At 37.5% G+C, this 26,552-nt stretch overlaps 1 protein-coding gene across 2 annotated transcripts in view; it reads left to right on the plus strand.

Annotated features, from left to right (window-relative positions):
- Positions 1-26,552, plus strand: part of AFAP1 (actin filament associated protein 1) — a 104,746-nt gene that overhangs the window by 36,906 nt on the left and 41,288 nt on the right. For both annotated transcript variants that reach the window (XM_072336074.1, XM_072336073.1), the window contains exons 2-4: positions 9,943-10,071; positions 14,273-14,370; positions 26,202-26,310. In XM_072336074.1, coding sequence (XP_072192175.1) covers positions 9,945-10,071; positions 14,273-14,370; positions 26,202-26,310 — 334 coding nt within the window. In that variant the 5' untranslated portion in view covers positions 9,943-9,944. The remainder of the gene's footprint in view (positions 1-9,942; positions 10,072-14,272; positions 14,371-26,201; positions 26,311-26,552) is intronic.

Here is a 26,552-nt window from a genome sequence, read left to right on the forward strand (position 1 = left end):
AAATGAAATCTCCAGAGCACACAAGTATTAGGTGCTTCTAATCACAGTGAATCAGGTTGAGCATTACTGAAACCAAGAGAACCACGACACATAAGGATCCAGTTTTTAATCAAGTGTTTATCTTTTTTTTTTTTTTTTTAATATATAATTTATTTTATTTTATTTTTCTTAATTTGTAAAGGGATTAGCTCATTTAGTGATTTCATTTGGCAAACATAGGAAATAAATGGTACAAATATTGATTAATGTTTATTCAGTTTGGTGAGTGAAGTTCAGTTTTAAGTCCAAGTTTTGTACACAGACAAATCACATACAAAGCCAAGAGTACCTAAATAAATTTGTAAGAATATGTATTATTATTTTTTTTTCAGGCAAAGATTCCTCCTAGAATATTATACTATGAGAAACATCCCAGCAAACAACTAAGTGTGCTGTAGACCTCTTCAGTGTCTGACCTAGCACCTCATCCATCTGCTCACACAGCTCATCACAAGTTTTCGGAATAACTGATGCGAGTGTGGGAAAGATGGAGTTTTCCTTAACGGGTTGTTCAGTATTCAGGGTTTAATGTCCTAGGAATCTGATTGTGGACATTTAAGTCTTCCATGAAACTTTGTTAATTTCAGTCACCTGGGCCATTTTACAGAGATCCACACCTTGCAGTCAGTAATTAAAACAAAATACCACTTTGGGATCTTTAGAGGACTTTGTGGTTTTAATCTTATGTCATGACATTGCAAAAGTCCTTTGAAATCTTATGGTCTGAAACTTTGTTTCTTGCTTTGCCTGATCAGTGCTACAGACAAAATACACCATGTATCAGTACTCAGATTATTGAAAGTATATAACTTTACAATTAATTTATTTCCCATTGTTCCTTGTGGTGGTACAGTAGTGCTCACATTAGAGTTGCAGGTTCTAAATCCATACATAAAAATTATTTCAGTGCATTTGTGATCCTTTCCCTGCAGCATGCTCTCATGTGCCTCAGGCTCTGTCACAATAATATCATTTGGCAAGGTTTGTCAGTTTTCGTCTAGGAAGTGAGCCTTGCATACATACAGCTGCTTTTCTTTAAAACTACCATAATCACCTTCAGGCATTTTCTTAGATTATTTAATAGAGGATGTGTTTCTGTACCTTTTCTGTTGTCCTGTGCTTCCATGGTTCAACCACCCCCCTGCCCTAAAATCTAATGTCGTTCCCAGGACCAAAGGCACTCTACATCAGCATGATAGATGGCAAAATGGTGTTTATTAAGGGCAATTAGCACCTTATATACTTTAATCACTTCATCTACGCCCCCTTGAGAATATGTTAGAAATATGCGCCCAACATACATCACAGGGCAGGGGATGGAACAGGGGAGGTCTTGCCATGTCACAACCCGAATCCTCACTATCGCCTACAACACTTTTCAAAGCTGGTTGTATGTGTTTGTGATAAAATAGCATTTCAATTTCTAGCACAATCCTTAGCTCAAATGGCAAAATTACTGCTAACTTACTGAGCCAGATTGTCACAGGTGCATTCTTTAGAACCTCTTTTTTAGTCATTATTTTAAAATGCACTTTTCTGACTTCTAATTTTCTTCTCTCTAAGTAAGGGTATCGTAACTTCGTTTCTTGGAAGTACATTTTCATATGTCTGTTTGTTTGTTTTTATGTGTGTTTGCTAAACTTACCTGCCTTTATCTGCAGATCAGTTTATCTGCTCCTTTGGAGCACAGTCTCTGCCCAAGCCCAAGGCACCCAAACCAAATCCAGGTTCCCAGTTCTCAGTGTGGCAGTCATCACTATTAGGCTTCATGGGGAATGTTGGACTAGTCTCACTGGGCGTGCTGTATGGTGTGAAGGAACTGAGAGGAATAATTCAGCTCTGGTTTTCTGAGCTTGGCTTGAGCTTGAACTAGGAGGTTGTGACAAGAAACTAGAAATAGAAAAGATGTACAAATTTTTGCAATATCAGCTTTTCAGTTTTGCATTTTCCTATCATTTAATTTACTTCTCATTCTGTATACAAGTAATGCCTCCATCTCGATGCAACACACTGACATAGGAAACCAGCAGTACCCAGCAATCTTCTACCCATTCTACCTTTTCTGTAGATTTTTTCTTTCTTTTAAATGAAGATTTCCTTTTTTTTTTTTTCTTTCCCATGATTCTTCACCTAAGAGTCTTGAATTTCAAAGCTACCTCAAGCTCTAATATATATATTGTTTTCTGTTGACAGCAATCTATTTCTCATGTAATTAAATTATCCAGTATAAGAATAAGATTCAGCAGTGAAGGAGAGAGTTTTCTTGTGGCACTGTTGGAAGATTGGGTGCTTTCCGCGTGAAGGGTTATCTCAGCTCGTGCCATTCTATTCTCTACCAGAGCAAAGCATGTGTTTGTTTTTTTCTTACACATACAAAAGTGGGGACTTCTGGATCTTTTCTTATAAAATACAGTATTATCTCATTTCTGGCTTCGAGTTAACTGCAAACTGGCAGCCTCTAGGAGCAGATTTACGGAGTGCAAGCTACTCTTGCATTGTACAGCAGGTATGGCTGACATAATCATACTCAAGACTCAAACAAATTTTTGTTTGATATTTGACATGTATGACAATAATTGTAATGATGAATAAAAGATATAACAAATGCAACTGTGCAGTCGCAACCTACCATTGCCATTTTTTTTATTACTTTGTTATTGTTTTACACTTCTAGTTTTTTTTTTATTCCATTAACTTCATTAATGTACTGTCTCACATTTCTGCTGGATATGCATTCAGCAGAATCCAGATTTTGGATCCATAACTTTGAAAGAATTCCTAACCTACAGACAGATTTGTGCACAGCTGAAGTCTTAACTGTTGTGGTTGCTTATCTCTTGTGGTTTGGAGTGATGAAGGAGTTGAACTAATGCAGGAGCCAGCAAACAGCACCTGGAATGCCTTGTGCTGGTGAGATGATGTTGCCTGATACATTTGCAGATGATTAAATGGAAAAAGAAATCTCACTTTTTTTCCCTCATAGGGTAGTGAGGGTCTGAAAAGGAAACTAAAACTGAATGTTCACAGTGAGCACAGATGCAGGATGGTGAGACCCTTGCCTGGGCTGCTGAGCATGCAGGAGGAGTAATATCCATGCTCTTTTACTTTACAGAGTTTATTTTGAGAACAAAAGGAACCTTGTGTGCAAAATATACCTTCAGAGAAAGCAACTTGTTAAAGTCTGCTGTAAGTTTCTGTAGCTAATTGTCAGCATTTTTTTAATTAGTTTTTTGGGGGGCCTAACATACTTTGAATTCGATGTGGATAATTAATACTTAAGTAAATGCCTGTAATACTAAATTCTTTCTATTTTCTCGTGGGTCTATGAACTGGCTTAGAAGCAGGCATTCCTCTCCAAAGTCTGTGGCAGTGCTTAAACACTGGTCTGGACTTTAAAAAATAAACTCTTTATCCATCTGCCTCAGCTAATGGATTATACTCCTGCATTGCTGTCACTCAATGCATGACTCTAGCTGTTTGAGTAGGAATTTTGGCAGCTTGTTTCTTGTCCAAACATTCCTTAATGCTTTCCCACCTCTTGTTTTATCATCCAAGTACTGTAACAGCAGCATTTGGAGCTCTGATAACTTTTTCGGAAAGATGGTTTTGTAAAAGCCAATTCCTTGGAAACTGAAGCAGAAGGAAGAAAGAAAAGGAGGAATACATGTGGGTTGTGGCTGAAATGATCCCTAGACGCTCATTGAGGTTGATCATAAATATGTATGAGACAGGAGGAGTTTTTAGTGGTTGTGCATTGCATCTCTTGTCCCAAGCTGTCTGGAATAAGAGTGACAGTCTGGAGAGGTCCAGAGTTTAAACAATAGATCACTGTATGAGTTTTTAGAGATGCTCAAATATATTTGTTGTTGTTGTTAAAACACCCTGCTAACAATCCTTGTGTATGTTTTGCTTGCTTCTTACTTATTCTTCATCTATAGGGCTTCATCTGCTATGTAGGGTTCACTTTTTTCCATTCCCTTTTGCCATTTCTTCCTTGGAGTACCATCCACTGGCAAAATGATGACTTTATAGAGTGGGGTTTTAGAATACTTAACAAAGTATATCACTCATGTACTACCAGAGAGCAACAAAGAAGGGATTCTGCAACCAGGAGAAACTGTCCTAGTGAAAAGTCTTATCACACTTCCTCCCCCCATTTCTGTCTCACAGAGATCCCTTTTCAGAAGGAATTAGTTTTTAACAAAAAAGCCAACTGTGAGGAGCCGGAACTGAGGGCTGAGATGCAATGAAAGGATGCCCTCAGTAGCAAGAGAATGTCCAGGCAAACTAGGAACTATAGTGTTTGTCCAATTGTTTAGAACCATTCCAGTTTAATCTGTTTGCTTTCTCTCTTTGATAGTGAAGCAAAGATGTTGGATCCTCTAAGTCTTTCTTTCCTAACATCTCAGATTTTACAGTCAATACAGAATATAAGAAACCAGATTTCCCTTTTCACTAGTACTGTATTAATTATCCATAAATGGTTTATCTGCTATCTGTCTGTAATTACCCTTTCCTTTACAGAAAGCATTGTCTTGTGTTAAGAATATAACAAGTCTCAGGGATTAAGACACATTTTGTATCCTGTCCAGACTTCATGTGTGATCTTGGGCTAATGGAATATAATCATGTAGTCTCTGTGACTTTGTTTATCTGTAAAATACCAGGAATTCAGTCAATTCTTCATCTCTTATAGGCTTTGCCTCCCAGCCATCTCAGTAACCCTCACTCAGCTTTGTCAATGACTCTTTTGTACCAGCGGGGCCAGAAGTGGGCACAGTTTTCCATATGTGGTCTCACCAGTGTTGCTTGGAGGGGAAGGATCATTCCCCTCCAGTTCTTGGCTTTATTCTTGCTAACACAGCCTAGCATGTGGCCCTTGGCTTCATTGGCAAACCACTGACTAGTGCTTTACTCGTTCACCAAAAGCCACAGAGACATCTCTAAAGCTGCTTTTCAGCCAGGAGGCTGCCATCCCAAACTGTTGCTTGGGCTGATTCTGGCCCATTGCTCAATTACAAGTGTTTTCTAGCATTTTTTTCCAGGATGCTGAAGCCCATTTCATTGACAACCCTACCATGCGGTTTATCATATATTCCCCAGGTCTGCAGTTGTCCATGACCTTGATGGTGATACAAGTCCATACCATCATCCTGGTCATGTGTGAAGATGTTAAACAGTATAGTTTTTAAATGGTATGTGTCCCATGCCCTGGAAGTTCATCTTGTCTTACAGACATCTTGTTTTTCAAAGAAACAGTACTTTTTTTGGTTTCATTTAACATTCATTTCTTGTGCACATTCTGGTATTAATCTAGTGATTCTTATTGCAATGCTACTAAACCCGGATCAGTAACTCTTTCTTCTCATAAGAAGGAATAAAACCATGGGGAGAATATATGCAAGACTCTAGACGATGCTTCACAAGTGAAGATATATTTTTCTATAGCATTACCCACCTGCATTCTTCTTAATATTTAGAAAAGCACATCCAAAAACTTGAAGAAATCTCTGTAGATCAAGGGGATTCTAATGCCATCTCTTGAAGAAAAGAAAGCGAACAATGTCAGCAGGTTTTCTAACATTTATTGGTGGATAGGATATTGACACAGCTTTCAAAAATCTGATTTCTTGTAGCATGCTGGTGAAAGCAGAAATTTTATCAAAAGGAGAGTATTTCTTCATGATTATTTTTTTTTTTAATTGATAATGGCAATGTATGTACTTATGAGAGGAACTTATTCAGTAAGTATTGGTTGTTTCTAAGTAAGTGCGTTAGAAGAGATCACACACTTCAAAGCAATTTTATGTATTTCTCTAAAATTTCAAAAATGTTTGTCTCCTGGTGGAGCATTGTGCTGCTAACAGAACTTGAAGGCTTTAATTTTTAAGTGGTGTGAATGTAGATGCATCGAAATTGTCCCATGTGATGTAAGTTAGAGAACATCTTTTTCATGTACTGCAAAACTACTGTTGGAATAGGTATGCACTTCATTTAAGGTAGCACTGCGATAAATGCCCATGAAGCAGTGTTAAGGCTGTGACATCCGAAAACCTCCTACTGTTGGCCAGATACAGAGTGTACATTGTGTGAGCGTGCTTGGATGGAGCTACGTTTGGATTGAAGCACAACTATTTTCAGTATCTTATTTTCATATGTAGCTTGAAGACTGATCTTAAGATGTTCCGTAAATCTGATCAAATTTGTTTCAGTAAGTTACGTGGGATTCTTTTCCCCCTAATCAAAGCAGAACTCAAAAGAGGGACATGAGCTTTTGGATTTCCTGCAAGATGTGCTTTTTAGTAAATACAAGTATCTATACTAACAGAGGATTAGATAGATGGAATTCTCTGGCCTGTATTGTATGGAAGGTCAGAATAGACGATCTCTTCTACAGGATTTCATCTGGGTGGCCTGTTCAGGTTTTAAACATCTGTAGGTCAGAAACTAAATAAGGAATGAAAGATTTAAGCCCAAAGGACTTTTATTCAGTGATGCGTAAGGAACTGATCAAGTGGATCTTCTAAAAGTGTTGATCTCAATTTTAATTTGTATTTCAATTACAGTTCCTCACAGACAAGTGAATAAGAAAGTGAATTTGTTTTGGGTTTATACTGTATGGATGAGACTAACATCAACAATTCTTGTCATCCTTTCTGGATTTGTTTTATTTTTCTTTAAAAGTTCTTCAGTAACTGCTAGGGCACTGGAAAACACTTCTGGGTCATTTGCCATATAACAAGGATAAGAGATACTGTAATTGCTGTGAGTAACCAAAAAACAACATGAACATTCTTTTTTAAGAGCTCATCCAGCTCATCCTTGACTTTTCTTCTGGTTTGAGAAAACTAGAAAGCATGTATATGTCACACCACTGTTCCTAACAGTGTTTTATCAGTTTGAGTAAAAAAGCCTTTTCTTTAAAAAATGGTGATAGCCTAGTGCCCATAAATGTAGATTTGAAATAATTGCATCATTATGCTGTCTTATTCCAGTTGGTTTTCATCTTGGTTTGGAACAAAAACTACAGTGTGATGTAATTGCCTCTTTCTGATTATTTTTACCTTGGTGTATTCTTTTGCTGGCTTGTGTGTATAGTTTATATGCTGTCATTTGAAAAAAAAGTTAAAGCTCTTGAGATCCAGACCTGGCAACCCTTCAGGATATATCGTTCTTTATTTGAATACGTTAATTGTAGCGGCACTTTGGGGGTTTATGATTGCTATTGAGCATAGAATGAATTTCTCATCTTTTAATATGGAATGTGATTTTGCTCCTCAGTCAAGCTAAAATTTGCTTACTGTTGTGATTACCATCTCTGGGCTCCACCCTGCCTTTCACCACCTGCCATTTACAAGTAATTCCTTTGGCAATGAGAATTCAGCCAGAACTGTCAAAGAATTTTGCCCATTTTTGAGATCCTCCTGATTATTATTCTTATTTTGTGGTGATGTCAGATTTCCAAGGGTAATCTCTCACTAGCGGAGTATGTTTTTCTTTGGGACTTGCATCACCCTCTCATTTGTAAGTCTGCATTTCAGAAGTAATGATTGCTTACTGAAAATATGCATTATGTGGATTTTCTATTATTTAATTCCATTACTTTTTGTGAGCACGTCACTACATTTCGAGGAAAGAGAAGATTCTTTAATCTAGAAAACAAGCCAAGGATTGAAAACAGGCAAACATGTTTTTTTCCCAACTACATACAAGTACTTTTGTTGCTATCTTAAAAAAAAAGAGCTCTCAGTTCCTTATTTTAAATGCACTAAATTCACTTAATGGAAGTATTTCTGCTCTTTACTTAAGCAGCAAAAAATATTACAAATTAAATTGCATTTTTAATATACATAGAAAAAGTTTTTCTTACTAGATGGGAACAATGTTTCCTTTTTTTTTCATTATGGATGTTTGACATCATTGCATGTATAGAAAGTGAAATTCGAAACTTCCTTCCTTAACACTTTGATGTTTGTGATGCTATTCACTGCTGCTGGGCTCAGTTATAATGCTTTGAGTAACTTAGCTTGGTCAAGATAGGTCAGTGAGCTGTGGTCACTGTAATGCGGATGTCCTCTGAAGGCATGGAAGATGAGAAGGTGAATGTGAAGGAGAGGGCCTCATGTTCACATAATCATCATAGAATAACAGAGTCATAGAATGGTCTGGGTTGAAAAGGATCACAATGATCATCCTGTTTCAACCCCCCTGCTATATACAGGGTCGCCAACCACCAGACCAGATTGCCTAGAGCCACATCCAGCCTGGCTTTGGATGCCTCCATAGTAATTGGAATGTTTGTGTACTCAGAATCCAATCATAGAATACACTGCTTATTTCTAAAATCTAAAATTTAAAGCACAACACAGCTGAATGGGTTTTGTTTTTGTTTGTTTCTTATTGTTTTCAGGTTATAGATTCATTTTCATTGTTTTCCTCATATCTTGTGATCACTCTGCAAATACGATTTAAGTCTGACTTGAATAATCTCTTTAAATATTCTTCTGAATCTCTTCGTTTCTGCTGTGCTTTCTTCTATAATGTGAACAACTGGAAGTATTCCTGAAATACTTTTGGTTTTTAAACAGATTCCTAGGCAGCTTCAACTATAGTGGTAAAAAGCAAACAAACAAACAACAAAAAACCTGTAGGCATTGTATCATGTGCTACATTCTCAAGTGAAGCATATTGTCATTTTGGATACTCTCTTTAGGTATAGAATAAGAGGCAGGTACAACCATTTACAAATAAAAAGTGCCATCTGCATTCATGGGGGGACAAGAAGGGGCAGCAGTCCCTTGCAGAGGTGCAGCTGACACCTTCAGGCTTCCCTCCACAGTCCCATTTTTAAGCATCAGATGAAACAAATGCAACTGGACCAAAGACACTTTAAGCATCCAGTTGTACATCGCTAGTGAAAGAAACAACTTACAGGTTTGCCTGGGTAAACAACCATATTAGAGAAGGATTTAAGAGTGGGGAAAAGAGTAGGAAAGAGAGTAAGCAGCAAATAACAGATTTTTTAGAAGTCTGAAGAAACTGCTGTTTATCTTGCTCCACAGCTGCTGCTCTGAACAGCTTTTCTTGTATTCCCACAACTTACCAGCAGTCACCTGGTTAGACCTTGAAAATACCATAAAAGAGAAAAACTGAAGTAGAGGCACTTTAGAATGAGGCAACAACTGAGATTAATGGCTCTGAAATGAAATTAATATTTCCCCTCATCTTTTAATGAAGATAATGTCATCAGACACAAAAAGTATGGAAAGATGAGCTATTCCATCCAAGACAAAACCAAAACTAAACATAGTTCACTTAAGTGAAGAGACCAGAGACTCCCTGAGTTATGAGTGAATTGAAGCACAGAAGTGTAGACTTCTCATAAATCTGCTGAATAGCAATCACATGATTAGGGTATAACAAATGTAAATAGAAACTTTTTTTCCACTGCAAACAGAAGAAATGTGGTGAAGGTGGTAAAGATTTTCCCTAAAGATTTTGGAGAATATGAATTTGTCTGGATGTTTTATCGAGCTGTAATTTTGTTGTGGAGTTAGTAATTGCTTTTTAAGGGAGAGGAACCAGAATGACAGTGCTCAAAGAGCAGATGGATGCCACTCCTGCACTGTTGTCCAGAGCTGGCTTGATGATGTGCTATGTGAAAGAACTATGTCTTTTCTGCATCTATTTTGAGGTAACTGCTACACGTGCCAATAGTGCTCAGTCTGTTGCCAGCAGGGAAGAATGTACATTTTTAAAAACTGCTAAAAAATAATAAAGTATCAAAAATAAGTATTAACTCTGTTGTTATTCTTTCTTTCTTTTTTTTTTTTTTTCTTTTTTTTTTTTTTTTTTTTCCTAATGGGATATTTTAGAAAAAGTAATTTTCTTATTGTTTTTCAGCCATGGAAGAGTTAATAGTTGAGCTGCGGCTGTTTCTTGAACTTCTGGACCATGAATATCTGACTTCTACTGTCAGGGAGAAGAAAGCAGTAATAACTAACATTCTCCTGAGGATACAGTCATCAAAAGGTCAGTGTCAGGGGTGTGTTTTCTCGCTTGCAGAGTGCATGGAATAAGTCTAAGTTCAGTGAAAAAAGCTTTAAGGGCTGAAGACAAACTCTAAATTGAAGAAAGACAGAGAAGGTAAAGCCAAAATGCAGCTTTCCTGAACGCTTTTCTCCTCAATCAACAGTAAAATATAGCAGAAGCTGTACTGGAAGTAACCTGATTGCACATGGGTGAATGCAGCCACAAAACTGTGCTAGGTAGAATTATTTTACCTCTGTTGGTATAGTGGTTAGTTCATTTTATTTGAGGCAAAAATTCTATCTGTACATTTTGATGTACTGTGTTATAAAAGTCTTGCATGATGCACTACATCTTTCTGTTGAGACCTATATCAAACCAAGGCTTGATTTTGCTGTGTACTTTGGTGCATGGCTGACACAGGAGTACCAAGCAAGAGCTAGGAAATGACTGGCAGCGTGTTTGGTTTGCACTTTGCAAGTAGATTCCCCTTCTCATCCTATCTAAATCCATTTTGATTGCACAGTCACTTTGGTCTCCATCAAGATTATGGATTGACTGCATACATCAACCTTTCCGTGGGGGCTTTTACAAAGAATGCTCCTCACTATCTTTTCTATTATTACTCTACAACACCTTTCTGTAAAAAGAGGCATCAGGGCTATATGATTCCTGTCTCTCCAACAATTCACAGCAGTTTTGTCACTGTAAACACCCAATGTTTAGGCTTTTGAAAAATGATTGGATGTTATGAGGAAAAATGCCATGCTGTGAGCAGATGCATTTCTGATGTTTCTTCTCCAGTGCTAACAAATACATTATGGTGTTTGATGCAGTATTCCCCTCTTCAGTAAAGATGTCGTATTTGCCACAGAATTCAAGTCCAAGGAGATCAGCTGTGAAATGGTGATTGTCCTTTCAGTTTTTATATTCTTAAAGACCTATAATTGCTTTTACTTTACTGGTGAGTGAAGGAGGCAGGCATCAGGATCAGATGGTATCGAAGGGAGCTTCAAGCTCCAGAGGCTCATCAAAAAAACCTGCTGTCCCCCCAAAAAATGTCTACAGGTAAGAACCTGGAGTTTGTCATGTTTCATGGGAGTCTAAACAATAATGCTGATCTGACAGTTTTTCTTTTAATATTTTCAAAACAATTTATTTAAAATACTTGCCTTTCTCAATAAAGTTGTATGGATTTTTGCACCTGAGCATCTTACCAGGGATATTAAATTTAAGCTTATAGATGTGGGAGAGGATAAAAATACTCAAGGGTCATAGCATTTTGCCTTTCAGCACCTACCTGTTAGGGTTTAGAGTCTATTTCAGGATCTGTAACAAGATCCATTACATCCTACTACAGGATTCATCCATTAACAAGATCCATACAAGAGCTATATATTTAGTGGCAAGTTTGGTTCAGTGCAGTTGTTAGTGGAACATTATACCCACTTCTAGCAATTGCATTCAAGGAAGTACAGTTTAGGCATTTCAAAGGAAAGACATAAAGTGATTTAAGGATCCAGAAATATGCCTTCAAATTATCCAAAATGATGAATCATAATTAACCTTGATGTAGAAAAGAGATGACTGAGAATGAGCTCTTAGACACAACAGAAAAAGACAGTGTGCAATGGCTGGATGTTTGTTTCAAAGTGGAAATAAAGCACATTTTTTGAGCATTGAAAATATGAATTAATGGGAGAACTTAGTAAGGTTAGCATGCTGCTGCTGGCATTTTTTCAAGATGTAATATTTTGCTAAAAGGTATACTGTAGTTCAAGCAAGAATAAATTGAGGAAGTCCTATAGCTCAGTTAAACAAGAGGTCATAGGATTATACTTTATATGACTATAAACTCTGGTTTAAGGTTTAAATAGAGTTTAAGCCAGAACAGGCTCTAAAAAAAGCATCCTGTTAGTCTCCCCAAGCTACTCATTTTTGCTCATCATGTGTTTTCTGCTTCCTTTCTGCTAGCGCAGGCATTGTTTGCTTTTTTTACTGGTTTGTTCCTGACCAGCTCTGGTTCAACCTGGGGCCACACACATGCCTATGCCAGCACAGAGAAGAGGCTGGTGAAGGACAGGATCCAGGCAGTGAAGGAGCAAACTGCCTCCTTCAGAGCCATCTTGTGCTGGCTTAAATTGGCTGAGAAACTGTAGAAGGAGTCATGCAGATGGACAGAGATGACCCTGCTGCTTTTTTTTACCAGCTGTAACGTTCAGTACTCCCATCCCTTTGAAACTATTCGTCTCTCCATTAAAATTAAAAGCAATAAAAGACTCCTAAGCCCACAGAAGCATGTAACTAAGCTGAGTTGTCATTCTGAGTCTGTTTTTCAAAACGTTTCTTTACTCCACCCACACAGCTCCATGAGAGCTCGCGGATCACTGGCACGGTTTCACAGGCCCGAGGTCGGTGCTGAGTTCAGGCTCGTTATAGGCATTTGAAAAAACCAACTGTGTGAATCCAACAGTGTATTTCGATTGCTGAAGTAAGCCATTTAAGAACAACAGGGAATGGTAACGAAGGGTCAGTGCAGCTGGGAACTGAATGGATTCTTTTGAACATCTGGAAGTCAACAATTACTCTTTTTCTCTGTAAAGGTGTGGAAATTATAATGACTGTGTTTTAGTAAAACACTTTTAAACTGTCACTTTCGTTTCAGTAAGTTCTTGGAGAAATCTTCAGAAATCTTTTACATTGTGTTCTGAGATCTCCTAAATGCACACCACTCCCTTCACTTAATAACCGTCAAACAGAGGGAGCTGGGCCAGTCAGATGTACTCTTCAGGTTGTGGCTGCCAGGCCTCAACCTTCCGCACATCCAAACCAGTGGTCACCTCCAGGAGCCGGCAAAACTATAAACTTTGTTTTTGTTCTGAATCTTGGCATGCCCGAAGTGCTGTAGGCCCGAAGAAAACACTTGGCATTTCCTTGTGAAACTCAGGCTTTCTTCTAAAAAACAAAGGCACAAACAGTTGATTTTGGAGTAAGAGCTGTTAGTGGATTCAGTCACTTAATAGGACCACCACTGTTGCTGGTTTCCCTGAAAGGTACTTGATGTCAGAAATTTATAAAACTGACTTTGATGCAATTTGTTAAAAGAATGCAAATATTAAAGCAGGTTCTTGCTAAAACACACATATTTTTGGATGAAGACTAGATTTACAGAGTGAGTAGAATCCACTTGGAAGATATGTATGCATTTCTTTAGTAAAATGTCCTTCATATTTGAGTTTTGGTTTTTATGGAAAGCATGGGAACATGAATTCATCCTACAAGAGGAGGAACAAGTAAAAGTGGGAAAAAAATAATAAAATAAAAGAAGTGAAAAAAAAAAATAAATTGGAATATTTCTCAAGACTAATCTGCATCTTGATTTGTAGCAAGAAAGAAGAATCTGTGGCTCTCAGAGACAGTTTATTTTATCAGTGTTATTTTTCAATCTATGACTTCACCGCCAGTGGGTCTGGGTTATTATGACACGAAATGTTTCATCATTGATTACATTCTTGAAAATTACATGATCTTGACCATAAGACATCCATTTGACTACATAAATAGTCATTTTAAAAACTCAACTAAACACTAGGAACTAAATTCAGCCTAGGAGTATGTAGGGTATGTCCCATTGGCTGAATTTTTTGCCAAAGCATTGAGATGCGCCCTCCCCTTGATATTCAGAAAAATATACAATACCATGTTCCTGTGAAGTGTGTTTGAATGGAATTTAAATTATTATGCCAGAAACAGCAGAACTAGTGGCTTTCCTGAGGGAGGAAGTAGACTCTGCTTTATCTATCTATTATATGCCGCTTCTGAGACTCTCCAGAGTCTTAAGCATGATATCTTCCTCATATCATTGTTTTTATCTGTGATACATGCTTGACAATGTTTGAATTTTCAATCTTTCCAGATGGGTAGGCAGTTCAGCATGATTTCCAGTACATTTTTTCTCTGTCTGGTATTTGTTGATCCAAATATCATATATGTCATTATCATATATAGTAAGTATGTGTTTGCTGTGCTTGATTAAATTCCTGAATTCCCAGCATTCTTCAAGTTTTTCCACAGTAACCAGGCTTGGGAGGCAGGTTGTGAGCAGGACTGCATACCAGATTCCAGTGGATGATGATCTACGTATAGAAAAATGTCCCATTTGCACCCACCAAAGTGTTAAGCGATATGTGTTTCTCTTCTGCAGGTTTTGAAATAAAAGAACATGTGCAGAAACCAGAAGTTGCCAACAGCCTGCCAGCACCTCCTCAAATGCCTCTGCCAGAAATACCTCAGCAGTGGCTGGTGAGTGTTAATTTACGTATATCAATATATATATGAGAGAATGTTTTTGTGATAAGCGCTAGCATAAGTGGTTACAAGGGGAAGGAGCCTGCAGGCCCAGGTAAATGGTTATTCCTTACAGCACCACTCTGGTTAAGGAATCATGTTCAACTTGCAGAAGAGAAGACAAAAAAAAAAAATCCCTTGGGGGGAATTAAGTGTGGAATACCAGTCTTTGTCCATTTTCAATATTAGAGTGGCAAAAGCCTGAGCAACTTAATCTTAATTTCAGAGGTCACACTGTCTTGTGGAGATTGTTGCCATAGCTGAGCCCATGGGTCACAGCCAGTTTTTTAGGACTTAAGGACCTGCTTTCCCTGTAGCAAGTCTTATGAGAAGATTCCCTCTTTGTTCTTGAAAAATGAAAGTGTAAAGTGTTAAAGTACAGGAAGAATGCTTCATGTTTTTCATAGAATCCTTAGCTCCTTCAGTGCTTAGTCTTCAGGCAGGAAATTCCTGGCAGAATAAGCAGCAGTGTAAGTTCTTGGTGATGTTTATAGCAAAGATGCTGTCTGCAGATCCAGTTCCTACAGTTGGGAGCAGCTGTCTTGTAAAGAAATGAACTATCAACAAGTTTTCTCCTCTGTGACTTCTCAGTTGCCACTTTAGAGTAGATTTGAAGTAACATTTGTGACTTTTTTTAGAGAGGCATATGCAAATAATGGTCTATCCTATTGAAATAGGATAGTAGTCTTAGCCCCAACATTGATAAATTATCCATCTTTTTATTAATTTGTAGAAAATACTGTGCATTGATAAGGACAGTCAAAGGCTCAACTAAGAAGACCTACTTAACTGATATGGAGTGCATTCTTCATATTAATGTGTTACTCTGTTATTACATCTCTGCCCAGTACTAAGAAGCTTACCAAGTTTACAAGCCAGTACCATCTTATGAACATAAGAACTAGATCAAACTCAGATCAAACTCTTGGTCAGCTCTTCTTATAAAACCTTTGTGATAGCAAGCAATGCTATATACACACTGCAGAACACATTAAAAACAAAGAAGAATTTTATGTGAAACGTCTCTATCATAGTTTCTCCCTAAGTGCTGTCAGCACCTGGATTGTGACCTGGAACAAGATTAAAGTAATAAAAAAAATCCACCTAATACAAGAAAGTATAGAAAGGGAATATTTATGCTAGAAACATCTGAATTGAGGGCTGGTATTTATACGGTAGCAAAAGTCACTTAAAATGGGTGCCAAAAAAATAATTATGCATGAATTTGAGTGGATGCAAAAGTGATCTTATTAATATGCAGTGAAACCTGGGGAATCCATTTCATGGCTAACAGTGCCTGAAAATGATTATATTTTTTCTTCAAGATGCATATAGCATAAATTACAAGGGAAATGGTTGGTGAGAGGGAGAAAAATTATGCAGAATGCACACAGCTTTGACATGTAGACTTCATAAGCTCAAGCCAGTTCAGTTTCTTGTTCCTTTGTATTTATATAGGTTCAGTTTAATAAATCGGTTCTGAAGATTCAAGTTGTTTTTTTAAAGACAGTAAACCTACTTTTCCTTTCTCATATTAATGTGTAAATTCCCTTAAAGTTAGTACAGCTGCACTGGGTGAAATGGTGTGAAGCATGAATTAACTCCAGTAGATCAGCACTTTTCTGCAGGAGCTATATTCAGTTTGGGTTTCAGAGAAGCAGAAATAGTGTTCTGATATAGTGAGGATTATGTATATATATAGTGAGGATTATTGTGGAAGCTGGCACAGTTAAAGCTGCCTGCTCTGGAGCATGTTCTTATTCTGTTGAGTCTGGCAAAGTGGTATTTGGACATGATCCTCCTCCTTGACCTGCCAGTAACAACGGAGGCACCTTCATCTCAATGAAGTCACAAAGCTGAGCTGTTTTTTCTATAGTAGTGGAAGCTGATTTTTATTCCTGCAGTTCCAGTATTGCTGTTAGGATGCTGTGGGTCATGCCTCTACCTCAGTTGTTAGTGCCACTTTGAGATCAGCAGGAAAATGTTCCAGGCTTCTCATTGTCTTTCCTTATCCAAATACGGGTTATAAGTGGCTTTATTTTAAGACACTAACACGTTGTCATTTGTGAAAAAGATGACAGACTACTGTTGTCCTGCAAAAGACCAGGTGGAGCCAGAGCAGAAGGCCAAACCTTCTAGTTTTTAACCTTTGGACAATGATGCAAGCTCAGATCCCAATCAGAGTGTGTTTAAAAATTTATGCTGATGTTATTTTGAGCCAAGGGAAACAGAAATGTCTTGCAAATGTTTCCTTGCTAGATGTTTCTTTGTTAGATGTTCATTATTATCAGGTATGAGCAGATACTTCTGCATCATCCTTCTAACACTATACTTGATATCAGTGATAGTGTTTGAGATCTGATTTTCCCTTTCATTAATGCTCCTCTATGGTGATTTTCAATCCAACTTTAATCAGCGGGCTCCTAAAAATGTTTATCTTGCTAGTCTCTATAGAAATTGTACATAATTACATGATTCAGTGATAATGATGTACTGCCATTCATATCAACCAGAGAAAAAAATCCATTGGGTCCTTCAGAGGAGAGGAAATTCTGCTCCAAGATTCCCTTCTTCACATTACAAGTAGGAAATCATGTTGTATGGCACTTTGTTTAATCAGTCATTCAGCACACTCAGCACAACTTTCCATTTGTTGAATAATAGCTAGTGGTGGTCTCAGTCTCCAACAGAAACACAATGTGCTGCTGGAACACAGGAATTTACTGGAAGTGGGAATCAATTAGTTTAAATAAACCATGTACTGTTTTAAAATCTAAGTTTTTAGCACAACAGTTAGTGAACATGATGGAAATTAAAGTTTCATTTACACCACTGTTCCTTTTTATGGCACTCAGGGGAGTGCATTGAAAAATGTTTAGTCTGAATTGATGTTTAAGCTTTTACTTATGTAAAGATGTGTGGGTGGGAAGGAATTCAATCCTCCTTAAAGTAGTGCCAGGAGCCAGAATTATGTGTGGGCAGGTGCTGTGCAAAGCTTCCTCTGCAGATCTGCAAATAGACTCGCATATTTGCTCAGGCTGAATTTTATATCGTTTTTATCATTCATCATCCTGTGAACAAAGATCATAAAATTCATTTTATTTAGAGATACCCTGTTAATATTTAAAATGAAGTCTCCAGTTATTAAAATGCATTGAAGCCCAGAGTGTATTCTTGGACTCTATGGGCTTTGGACCAGGTCTTTAAATCCAGGGACAAAGTTGGACTTCACATATACTGGAATAAAGCACAAATCACATGATCTCATAGAAATTATTTTCTTCTGTATACCCTCCCTTGCCTGTATCTGGTCTAGCAGACTTTGTGTCAGGATTAGATGGTACCAATCCTCCCTTGCTTTAGTCCTTGCAGTCAGCTCCTTCACGCAGCCAGCAAAGTAAAGCCTGCAAGGTAAAGGATTGCAAGCATGAGGGGCATCTCAGAAGTCAACTCCATTCACTTGGAAGTAAAAATATGTGCTTGCTAGCATGAATACAGGGCTAGCAGCTAATGAAACTTTGCCTGAGACAGCAGAATAGAAGGAGATCATTGTGTGAAACAGAGTTGAGTTGGTTCTCCATTCTTGAGTCTTCTTACTTGTTTAACACTCCAAATTAGCACCTAGTTTTATGATGCATCTATGCATGTAAAGGACAGGCAAGAGGCAACGCTAGATGAGGGGTTCAGAGAAATAGCAGAGCTCTGTGATACCCCTCACAGTGCTGCCGTGGATTTTATATCTGGGACCCTGTCACTGCACTATCACTAGGTTACCCTGAAGTACTGAGGTAACAGAATGATATCCGGTACGTCCTGCTGCTCTGATGCATCAGAGGAATACTGGCATAAATTATCCACAGCATGACACTGACAGAACACTCCTAGCCTCCAAGCATTTGGTTGCCATATTACATCTGACAATCAGTGATTTCAACTCACTGTGCCATCCAAGAAAATCAAATACGAACAGCATGCTTAGCTCCTTTGCATGATTTTCACAGTAAAATTGGATATATGCTTTGTTTTTCCTGGAATATTGACAATTTAATAATTATTTAACCGCAACAAGTGTCCAGCAAGATGCCAGAACCCCTGTAGGTATAAATCAAAAGGATAAGGTCATCTTCCTCCAACCCCTTCTTGCAACACACACAGTCACACTGTAGGAGTGTTTCATGTCCAACCCCTACAATTCTGTGATTCTGTGATTCTGTGATATAAATGAGTTTCCTATTGTGGAGATGGAACTTGACAAGCTCCCTTTATCTGGCTGTCTGTCCAATATTACTTTCAGATATTTATTAAAAAATTCTGAAAGGAAATGGAGTCCTTGAAGCAGAAAAAAATCATCTGAAATCAAAAGGATTTTTAAGGTGATGCATCATCAATCACATTATTCATTATTTGAACAAACAAACAAACAGAAGAAGTGATAGTTTTAAAGATCCTTTCAAGTGTGCTTTTAGGTTTGTGGCAAACAAAAGCAAGGGCTACTTTGGTAAATCTATCTTAAATCCCAGTCATACTCTTCCCAGATTCCATTTCTCTACATTGCATGTAATAAAGGCTCTATAAGTTTCACTTCTGAAGTATAGATTCATGCTCTTGAGCTAGTTCCTCTATCAGTGTCTGTTATTTGCTCTAGTCTCATGATCTTGTTTGACCAGAAGTGACCAAAAGAGCAGTCCTCTTGTCATGGTTTGTATGTGGAACAGTTTCCATGTTTATGTGACTGCATAAGGAGCAAGGAAAGATAAATGTTTGTACCCTCTTTTTTTTTGTACTGATCATGTCTTCAAGGATGCCACAGCTGTCATTCCCATTTCCTTGGGTGAGTTTGGTGCATTATTGTTGATTTTTTATTTCACATTTGCAAATGATATCAGAGATAAGTTTTACTTACAGAAATTTCCTTCTTACTTCATTTATAATACACCCTTATTACAATGGCCATCAGAGTATTTCAAAGCTTTCTTGATATCCAAGCTGACAGAATGAATGTTCCTAACTACATCTACCTGAAACTCGCATTTAAACTGGATGAGGTCAGTTTTGGCATGAAGTAGGACTGAACTGCTTTACCAGGTGCCTCCTGTGATCACTGTGAAGCTATATGCCCTCTTTTCTGTCTTTGCTAGTTGCTGGTGGTCTTTGACCTCTATCAAGGAAAGCTATTAAATTACTAATGCCACAGATTTCATAGGGCATTGTCCCACTTCTTTTTCCTAACATACTCACATCTGTGTTCTCAGGTTTTTTATTTCTTTCTATGCTGTACTTGTCCATGAAAACACCTTGTCTATGCTGACAGAATCATACGATTGTTAAGGTTAGAAAAGACCACTGAGATCATCTAGTTCAGCCAGCAACCCATCACCCCATGCCCACTAAATCATGTCTTTCAGTACCACATCTACACGTTTCTTCCCCGGGCAGCCTGTTCCAATGCCTCACCACTGTTTCAGAGAAGATATTTTCCCTAATACGCAATCTGAACCTCTTCTGGTGCAACTTAAGCCTATTTGCTTTTCTAAACATGCTTATTAATATGCAGTACATAAATACATGGCAAAGGAATTAGGCCAATAAGTCTTCTCTTGCTTTTGTTTGATGCCCTTAGGGAATATTGTTCCAGTGGACATAGTGTTTCTTTTCTCACCCTGCTGCCTTGTCTTTTCTGCGCAGCCATGCCAGGTACCTGGATGAGCTTACAGACTCTTGGAATGCAGGCCCTTTGAGCCAGAATAACCACCTCTGACTGAGGGCCCCATGCTACTTAAATTCGGTTTCATCTTTCTCATGTAATATGCATGGAAGTGTTTCCTACCATAAATTAAAGGCCATTTGTTGATACACCCAGACCCTTTGCCTGATATGAGTCAGCTCAGTTGTTTTGTCTAAGTGATGCTTCCAACTGGCTGTGTAATAATCTTTTATTATAAAATCTGAATGGAACAGGAATACTATGTTTGTGCTTCTGGCTCATTCTTTTCTATTTTTGCTTTTGAATTTACTCCTTAGATCTTCTATTAGTTCCATGGAGTCTGCAATTTATTTTCACTTCTGTTAAGGTTGGACTAGATGATCTTGTAGGTCCTTTCCAACCTTGTAATTCTATGATTCTTCTATAGAGCTTGAGTATAACTCCTTGTGTGGCACATTATGTGCTCCAGTCCAAGTTTTATTTAATATCTGAAATATTAATTAAATGCAAATTAATCACATGCAAATTAATTAAGTGCCTCTGCTTCTGGCATGATTCCTGTATAAGTGCTCTCCAGACAGTCTTCAGATCAAACTGTGGAGCCGTACTACACCCTTATTCATTTTTTAAAAGTGAACAAGTCTGTTCGGATCCCTTCTCTATCATCACGTTGTATTTTTGTTGTTGTTGTTGTTGATTTTGTTGGACACTCCTGCATTGGCAGACATATACCTGAGCAGTTTCAGATTCTCCTACACTGCTTGGAACACTGTGCCAAGTGTGTACCTTCCCTTGCTGTTTGTCTTAAATCTTTTCAGGATCACCCTAAACATGTAAGCTTATCCTTAAATCCATCCCCTGATTAGTAGCCACTTCTTCTATCAGGCAGTCCTGTTCCTGTCTGCTCTTTTGAGCACATTCATCTCTTTTCTGCATCTGCAAAATCCAGACTACCAAATGCTACTGGCTGACAGTTTTGCAGTAGTAATTCAGCCTTATTTAGTCTTGGAAATAATTATAAGAGCCTCTTACCACTCCTGTGAGCCACATTTGTTTGTTATCTGTCTGGCTGGTTACTGTCCTTTGTCAGATGTGCTGAGAGACTGAAAAGAGGAATTGTTGACTTTTTTTATCACACAATTTGGCTCCTGGTTTCTTAAGGTCCAGCCAACAACTCAAGAAGTTAATAACCTTGGAATACAGAGCTGAGGTCAAATGAAGAATTCTTCTTGGCTTTTGCTTGTCTATGCTTAGGTTAGTATTTCACTCCTGCACAGCTCAATATGCTCTTAACATCCCTTATAGTCAGCATTTTTGTCCTGAATAAAATCCCTGGGCCATCGATGCCCTCATTTGCTGGCAGTAAGCAGCAATTTCTTCTTAGTGCCTTAGTGCGTTTGACTTTATGTAACAGCTTTCACACCAACTCCAAGTGCCTGATGTGTAGTGATGCCCAATTTTCAGCCATTACTGCAGTGTGATAAAGCCTACCTGAAATGTATGGTCAATTTTCCAGTTGTGCTGGCACTCAGTTTCTCAATTCATCTTGCATTCAAACATCCTTTTTTATTTTTTAACATCTGGATAGTGGGATTACTCTTTCACTTTCCAGGCTGGGGATGGGATTGTATGGGGGTCACTTAGAAACTTGCCCCATTGCAAACAGCATGTGCATGTGTCACAGTCTCCACATCCCACATTTGCCTACTGGCTTCTGAATAGCTTTATTATGCACTCTTCCAGTCTCACATTGCTGTTCTGCAGAACTGACGGGCAACACAGCAGCTGCCTCACTGACCAGTTGGGCTCGAGCTGGTGGCTGATCTAATGACATGTATGAGCACAGCTGTGGAACTGGGTGTATCAACAGTGTTTGCTTCTGTTAAAATTGCTGCTTTTCACAGGAAACTTCCATGTCCTAAATCATTGTGTAAATTGAAGTGTTTCTATTTCCTGCCTAATATATGTCTTCATTGGGGTGTAAAACAATTTTATAACCTCAGGTTCTGGAGGATGACGTTTCTTTTCCTCTGCCTTTCATACCACTTTGCATGCTATATACCATTGCATCCTCAGCAGGTATCAGATAGACTATCCCTAAAAAAAAATTACCGCCTAAGTAATCACTGGACTGAAGGGGAAATGAGGAATTTGGTCTCCTGGGATAAAGAAAGAGTTTATTTGTGATCTGTTTAACACAGGCGGAGAGGTAAACCATAGTAAGCCACTAAACTAATATGCTGATAAATATTTCTTATTTGGAGATACCTATTTATTTCTTTTGTCAGTGCCTCCTGTAAATTGTTGCTGGCCATCCCACAAACAACTCAATTTTTTGTGTCTTCAGATATCTCATTTCTGTAGTGTAATCATCACCCCTCCCACTTCTTGGCTTCAGGAAAAGCATTGTTCTTTTTTTTCTCAGCCCCAGCACCTGTCAGACACCTTTATGAGTTGTTTCAAGATCACCAGTGTTATTCTGGGCAACAATATCTCACTCATCTTTGTCCCTTTTTCTCCACAGAGATAAAAATAATGGTAATGTTTTTCTAACTCAGTTCTTATTCCTGTGATTGAACATAACTTTAACTATTAGCCCTAAAGGCAGCTTTCTCTTAACATTCTTCCCTGTGGCTCTTGTAAAAAATATAAGTAAAAATGTGTACTAATGCCTTTTGTGCAGGTTTCCAGGTCTTTCCACTCAAACTTACATGTTCTGTGTTGTGGTTTTTGTTTTTGTTTTTTGAGACTTAATTATTTTATATAATACGTAAATAGTTTAGTGTTCTTATGGACCTTTTATTTCTCATTAAGCTAATGAAAAGATATATTCAATCAAGAGCTATTCCAGTTCCTAACTCATAACTTCACCATAGTTCTTTCACTGAAGGATTGCCAAGTTGAAAAAATAAAGCAATGCAACTAGTAATAATAAAACAAATATAAATATTATTAAATAATATCAGAATGCTTGTTTTACTTTTCTCAGTGCTCAAAAATGTATGAATTCCATAGCACCCAAAAAGATGTATCTGTTTATGATACGACTTTGAAGAAGACTGTTCTGTTTTGTGTTTAATCAGTAAGAAAGCAGCCTTGCTTTAATCAAAAGTATTTAATGTTGGATGTTTCTGTTTCTCCTAATAATCTTTTTTTTTTTTTTTTTTTTTTTCCAAAAATGCAATTTTTTTTTATAATTATTTTCAACTTTGTTATGGCAGGCCCTGCAAAATGCATTTCAGAACCAAGGGCTGGGTAATTCACCAATAGATTCCATCTGTGTTGACATTGGCTGCACAGCACAGCCCGCCCCAGCTGCATGAAGTAACAGTGCTCCAGCAGGGTCGAATTCAGACAAGCACCATTTGTGTTTCATTTCCTTTTTTCTTTCTTTCTGAATAACATTTTGTCTAAAAACAAGCTTTTCTTTTTCTTCTTTTCTTTATATATATATTTTTTTTCTTCTGATCTATATTGGAACCTCTTCTTCATTTCTGGGTAGTTTTGAAACTTCACTGTGATGTCAAGTTAAAATTGGGATGATACGCAGGATGGCTGTTTCCTGGGTGAATTAGGTTTAATAATAATAGGAATTTCATATAACATCTGTACACCTGACAAGGAAAATAGTTTGGGGCTAGACCAAGATATTAATATATCTGTCTGATCAAAGAAGTGATATGAATGTGCACTGCCCCAGGAACCTTGACCATGAATCCCTTGAGCAAGGCTCTGTAAAGAGCAAATAAAATATAAAATAAAAATGTAAAGTCTTGAGGCAGTTTACTCTATTGTGTCTAACAATTCAGGCCACACAGAGCTGATTTGTGCTGGTGTATTGTGCAAAATTCATGATGCGCTGTCAATATTTCAGTATTAACTAACGCAAAGCATGTTTTAATGTCTCTTATGGCTGTTGCACAGCAGCAGATAACTTTGAAGGACTCATTTAATTGTGATGATGTGCAGATTTGCAATTTGTGTTTTTCAACAGAATCACAAGGAAACTGCACTAAAAGTCATATTTTTTTCATTGTTTTGCTTCTTTGACAGATAATTGCTCGAGCAAAGCTGGTCTCTGATGAAAATTCATTTGAAAATTCATTTGACACACATTGTAGATAACAGTAATTTCCTTCTCTTATCTGTAATTGAATGTGATATACCAAGTTGGCTTTATCATTTGATATAGAAATAATATTAGTGTGAAACTTAATCTGACTAAGAATTTTTGTGTTAGTCTCAAGTCATTTCATTGGTCATAAGGAAGTTTCTGCGGCGTGATGGCAAGTTAGCGCTCAATGAACTGAAGTGTAGATTTTTTCCTTTTCTTTCTGCTCCATTGGGAATTCATAAGCATTTACCTGTGAGATGAAATAACCTACTGCATATAAATTTAACTACAGAGCATTCTTAGGCTGGTAATCATAATCTTCTAGTTGAGAATTAGGTGTCTGCAATGGGCATGTAGTCAGTGTTATGTCTGGCTCTGAAATGCAGAGAGATGAAATTGACGAAGAAATGAAGGCAGAGAATGTCATGTCATTAATGCTCCAGATGACTTTAGACCTATAGCAAAAGAGGACTCTAGTGACTGTGACTTCACCTGTATTATGTGCAAAAAGGCTTTATGCCTTTCATTGACTGTTCTGCGCACCTAAGATTTGAACGGTGTTCCAGAAGTGTCAGTATCTGGTCATGATCAAAGCCCACCTAATTAGTTTCTTACTTTGATATCTCTTTCCCTGAGTTTTGAGCCTAATAAAGACAAACACATTTATTTCATTATGTGACAATTAATTGAAAAGCTGTTACTGAAGAAATAAGACTGCTTACAAGTTATGTATTGCAGTAAACCACTGGCTTTGGAAAAAGACTTAAGTTGTGGGTGTTCTGTCCCTGGAGGTGTTCAAGGCCGGGTTGGATGGAGCCCTGAACAACCTAATCCAGTAACTAATTTATTGGTTGGCAATCCCACCTATGACAGGGGTGATGGAACTAAATGTCCTGGAAGGTCCCTTCCAACCCAAGCCATTCTATGATTGTTATATGATTTCCTTCAATATGAAAATATAAAACTGAAAAATCTGTGTGATTTATATAAAATGCAGTTTTACTTTTGCTAAAAAAAAAAATAGAACAGTAAAGTCATATGGAAGAAGTCACAGAGTACTAAATTTACTTTGCTACTATATCAACATACCAGCAGTTGGTCAGCTTTAAATTTAAAACAGGTTTATATTTAAAAAAAGAAGTATTTCAGAATTTGACCTGGTATTTGAAATATTTATTTAATCATATAATAGTTTCTTGATGTTCCAAACTATTCATTATTTGTTGCTCAGTTTTCTCTAAGAAAAGAATTAATGTCTATATTAAGAATTAATTTGCTATTGAAAAACACAGTGCATCTTTAAAACATTATCTAAGTAAATTAACTCCTTGATAGCCAACAGCCCACTCTTTTCAACTTTTCTAAACTATACAACCAAAGGGCTTTTTTTTGCTACTGTACTATGAATTATTTTAGATATGGATTTCTAATTAATAAGCCTCAACAGTGTAAAACAGCCTATACACATAAATCTCTTTCCTACACAGATCCTCTAAGTTTATACTTCTTATGCAAACTATATCTTTTCAACATTTTGGATCATATTGTGTCCCAAAGGACTCCATTTGACTACATGAGAGAAGGTTCTGCTTCCTTATTATGAGCAGAGGTAAAGGTTTAAAGCATAATTCACTTCCCTGCTTCGAATCTGAACCTCTACTAAATATTGTTTAATTATAACATCATATAATTAAGCTTGAGATTTTTTTTCTCCTAAAACCTGCCACTTTGCAGAATACATCTCATTCAAAGGACAATGTCTAACTCCTTCACAGACTTGCCTTTAGGGATAGTTACAGTAAGAAATATTTAGTTGTGTATATAAACCGAATGGCTATGCTTGTGACTCTATTTATGTATGTACCAGCCTTGTAAGTGGATCATGAGCAGATGTTCTGACCATGTTTATTTTAACACCTTGTTATTATTTAATTACTTGCTCATTTATTCTTTTTTTCCTTCATTTAGCCACCAGATAATGGGCCTCCACCATTACCGACATCTTCCCTTCCTGAAGGCTATTATGAAGAGGCAGTGCCACTTAGTCCTGGGAAGGCTCCTGAATATATCACTTCCAGTGAGTAGTCTAGATCCAGATTAGTTTCAGAACAATTTCTAATTCTAGTGTATTTCAGGTTTATTAGAATTCAACACTTTTATCTCTATTAATGCTGTTGTCTTATGTCGTAAGTGTTGTTTAGTTGTCTTCATCAGCCATGCGTTGTTTTGGTACACATAAATGTTCTGATTTGCACAAACCAGGCTCCTTTTAGTAAATCTGGAGCTCCAAGTTAGGTGCACATTAATGTTTCAGCTGCT

This window comes from Excalfactoria chinensis, chromosome 4, assembly GCF_039878825.1.
Source record: "Excalfactoria chinensis isolate bCotChi1 chromosome 4, bCotChi1.hap2, whole genome shotgun sequence".
Taxonomy (NCBI): Eukaryota; Metazoa; Chordata; class Aves; order Galliformes; family Phasianidae; genus Excalfactoria; species Excalfactoria chinensis.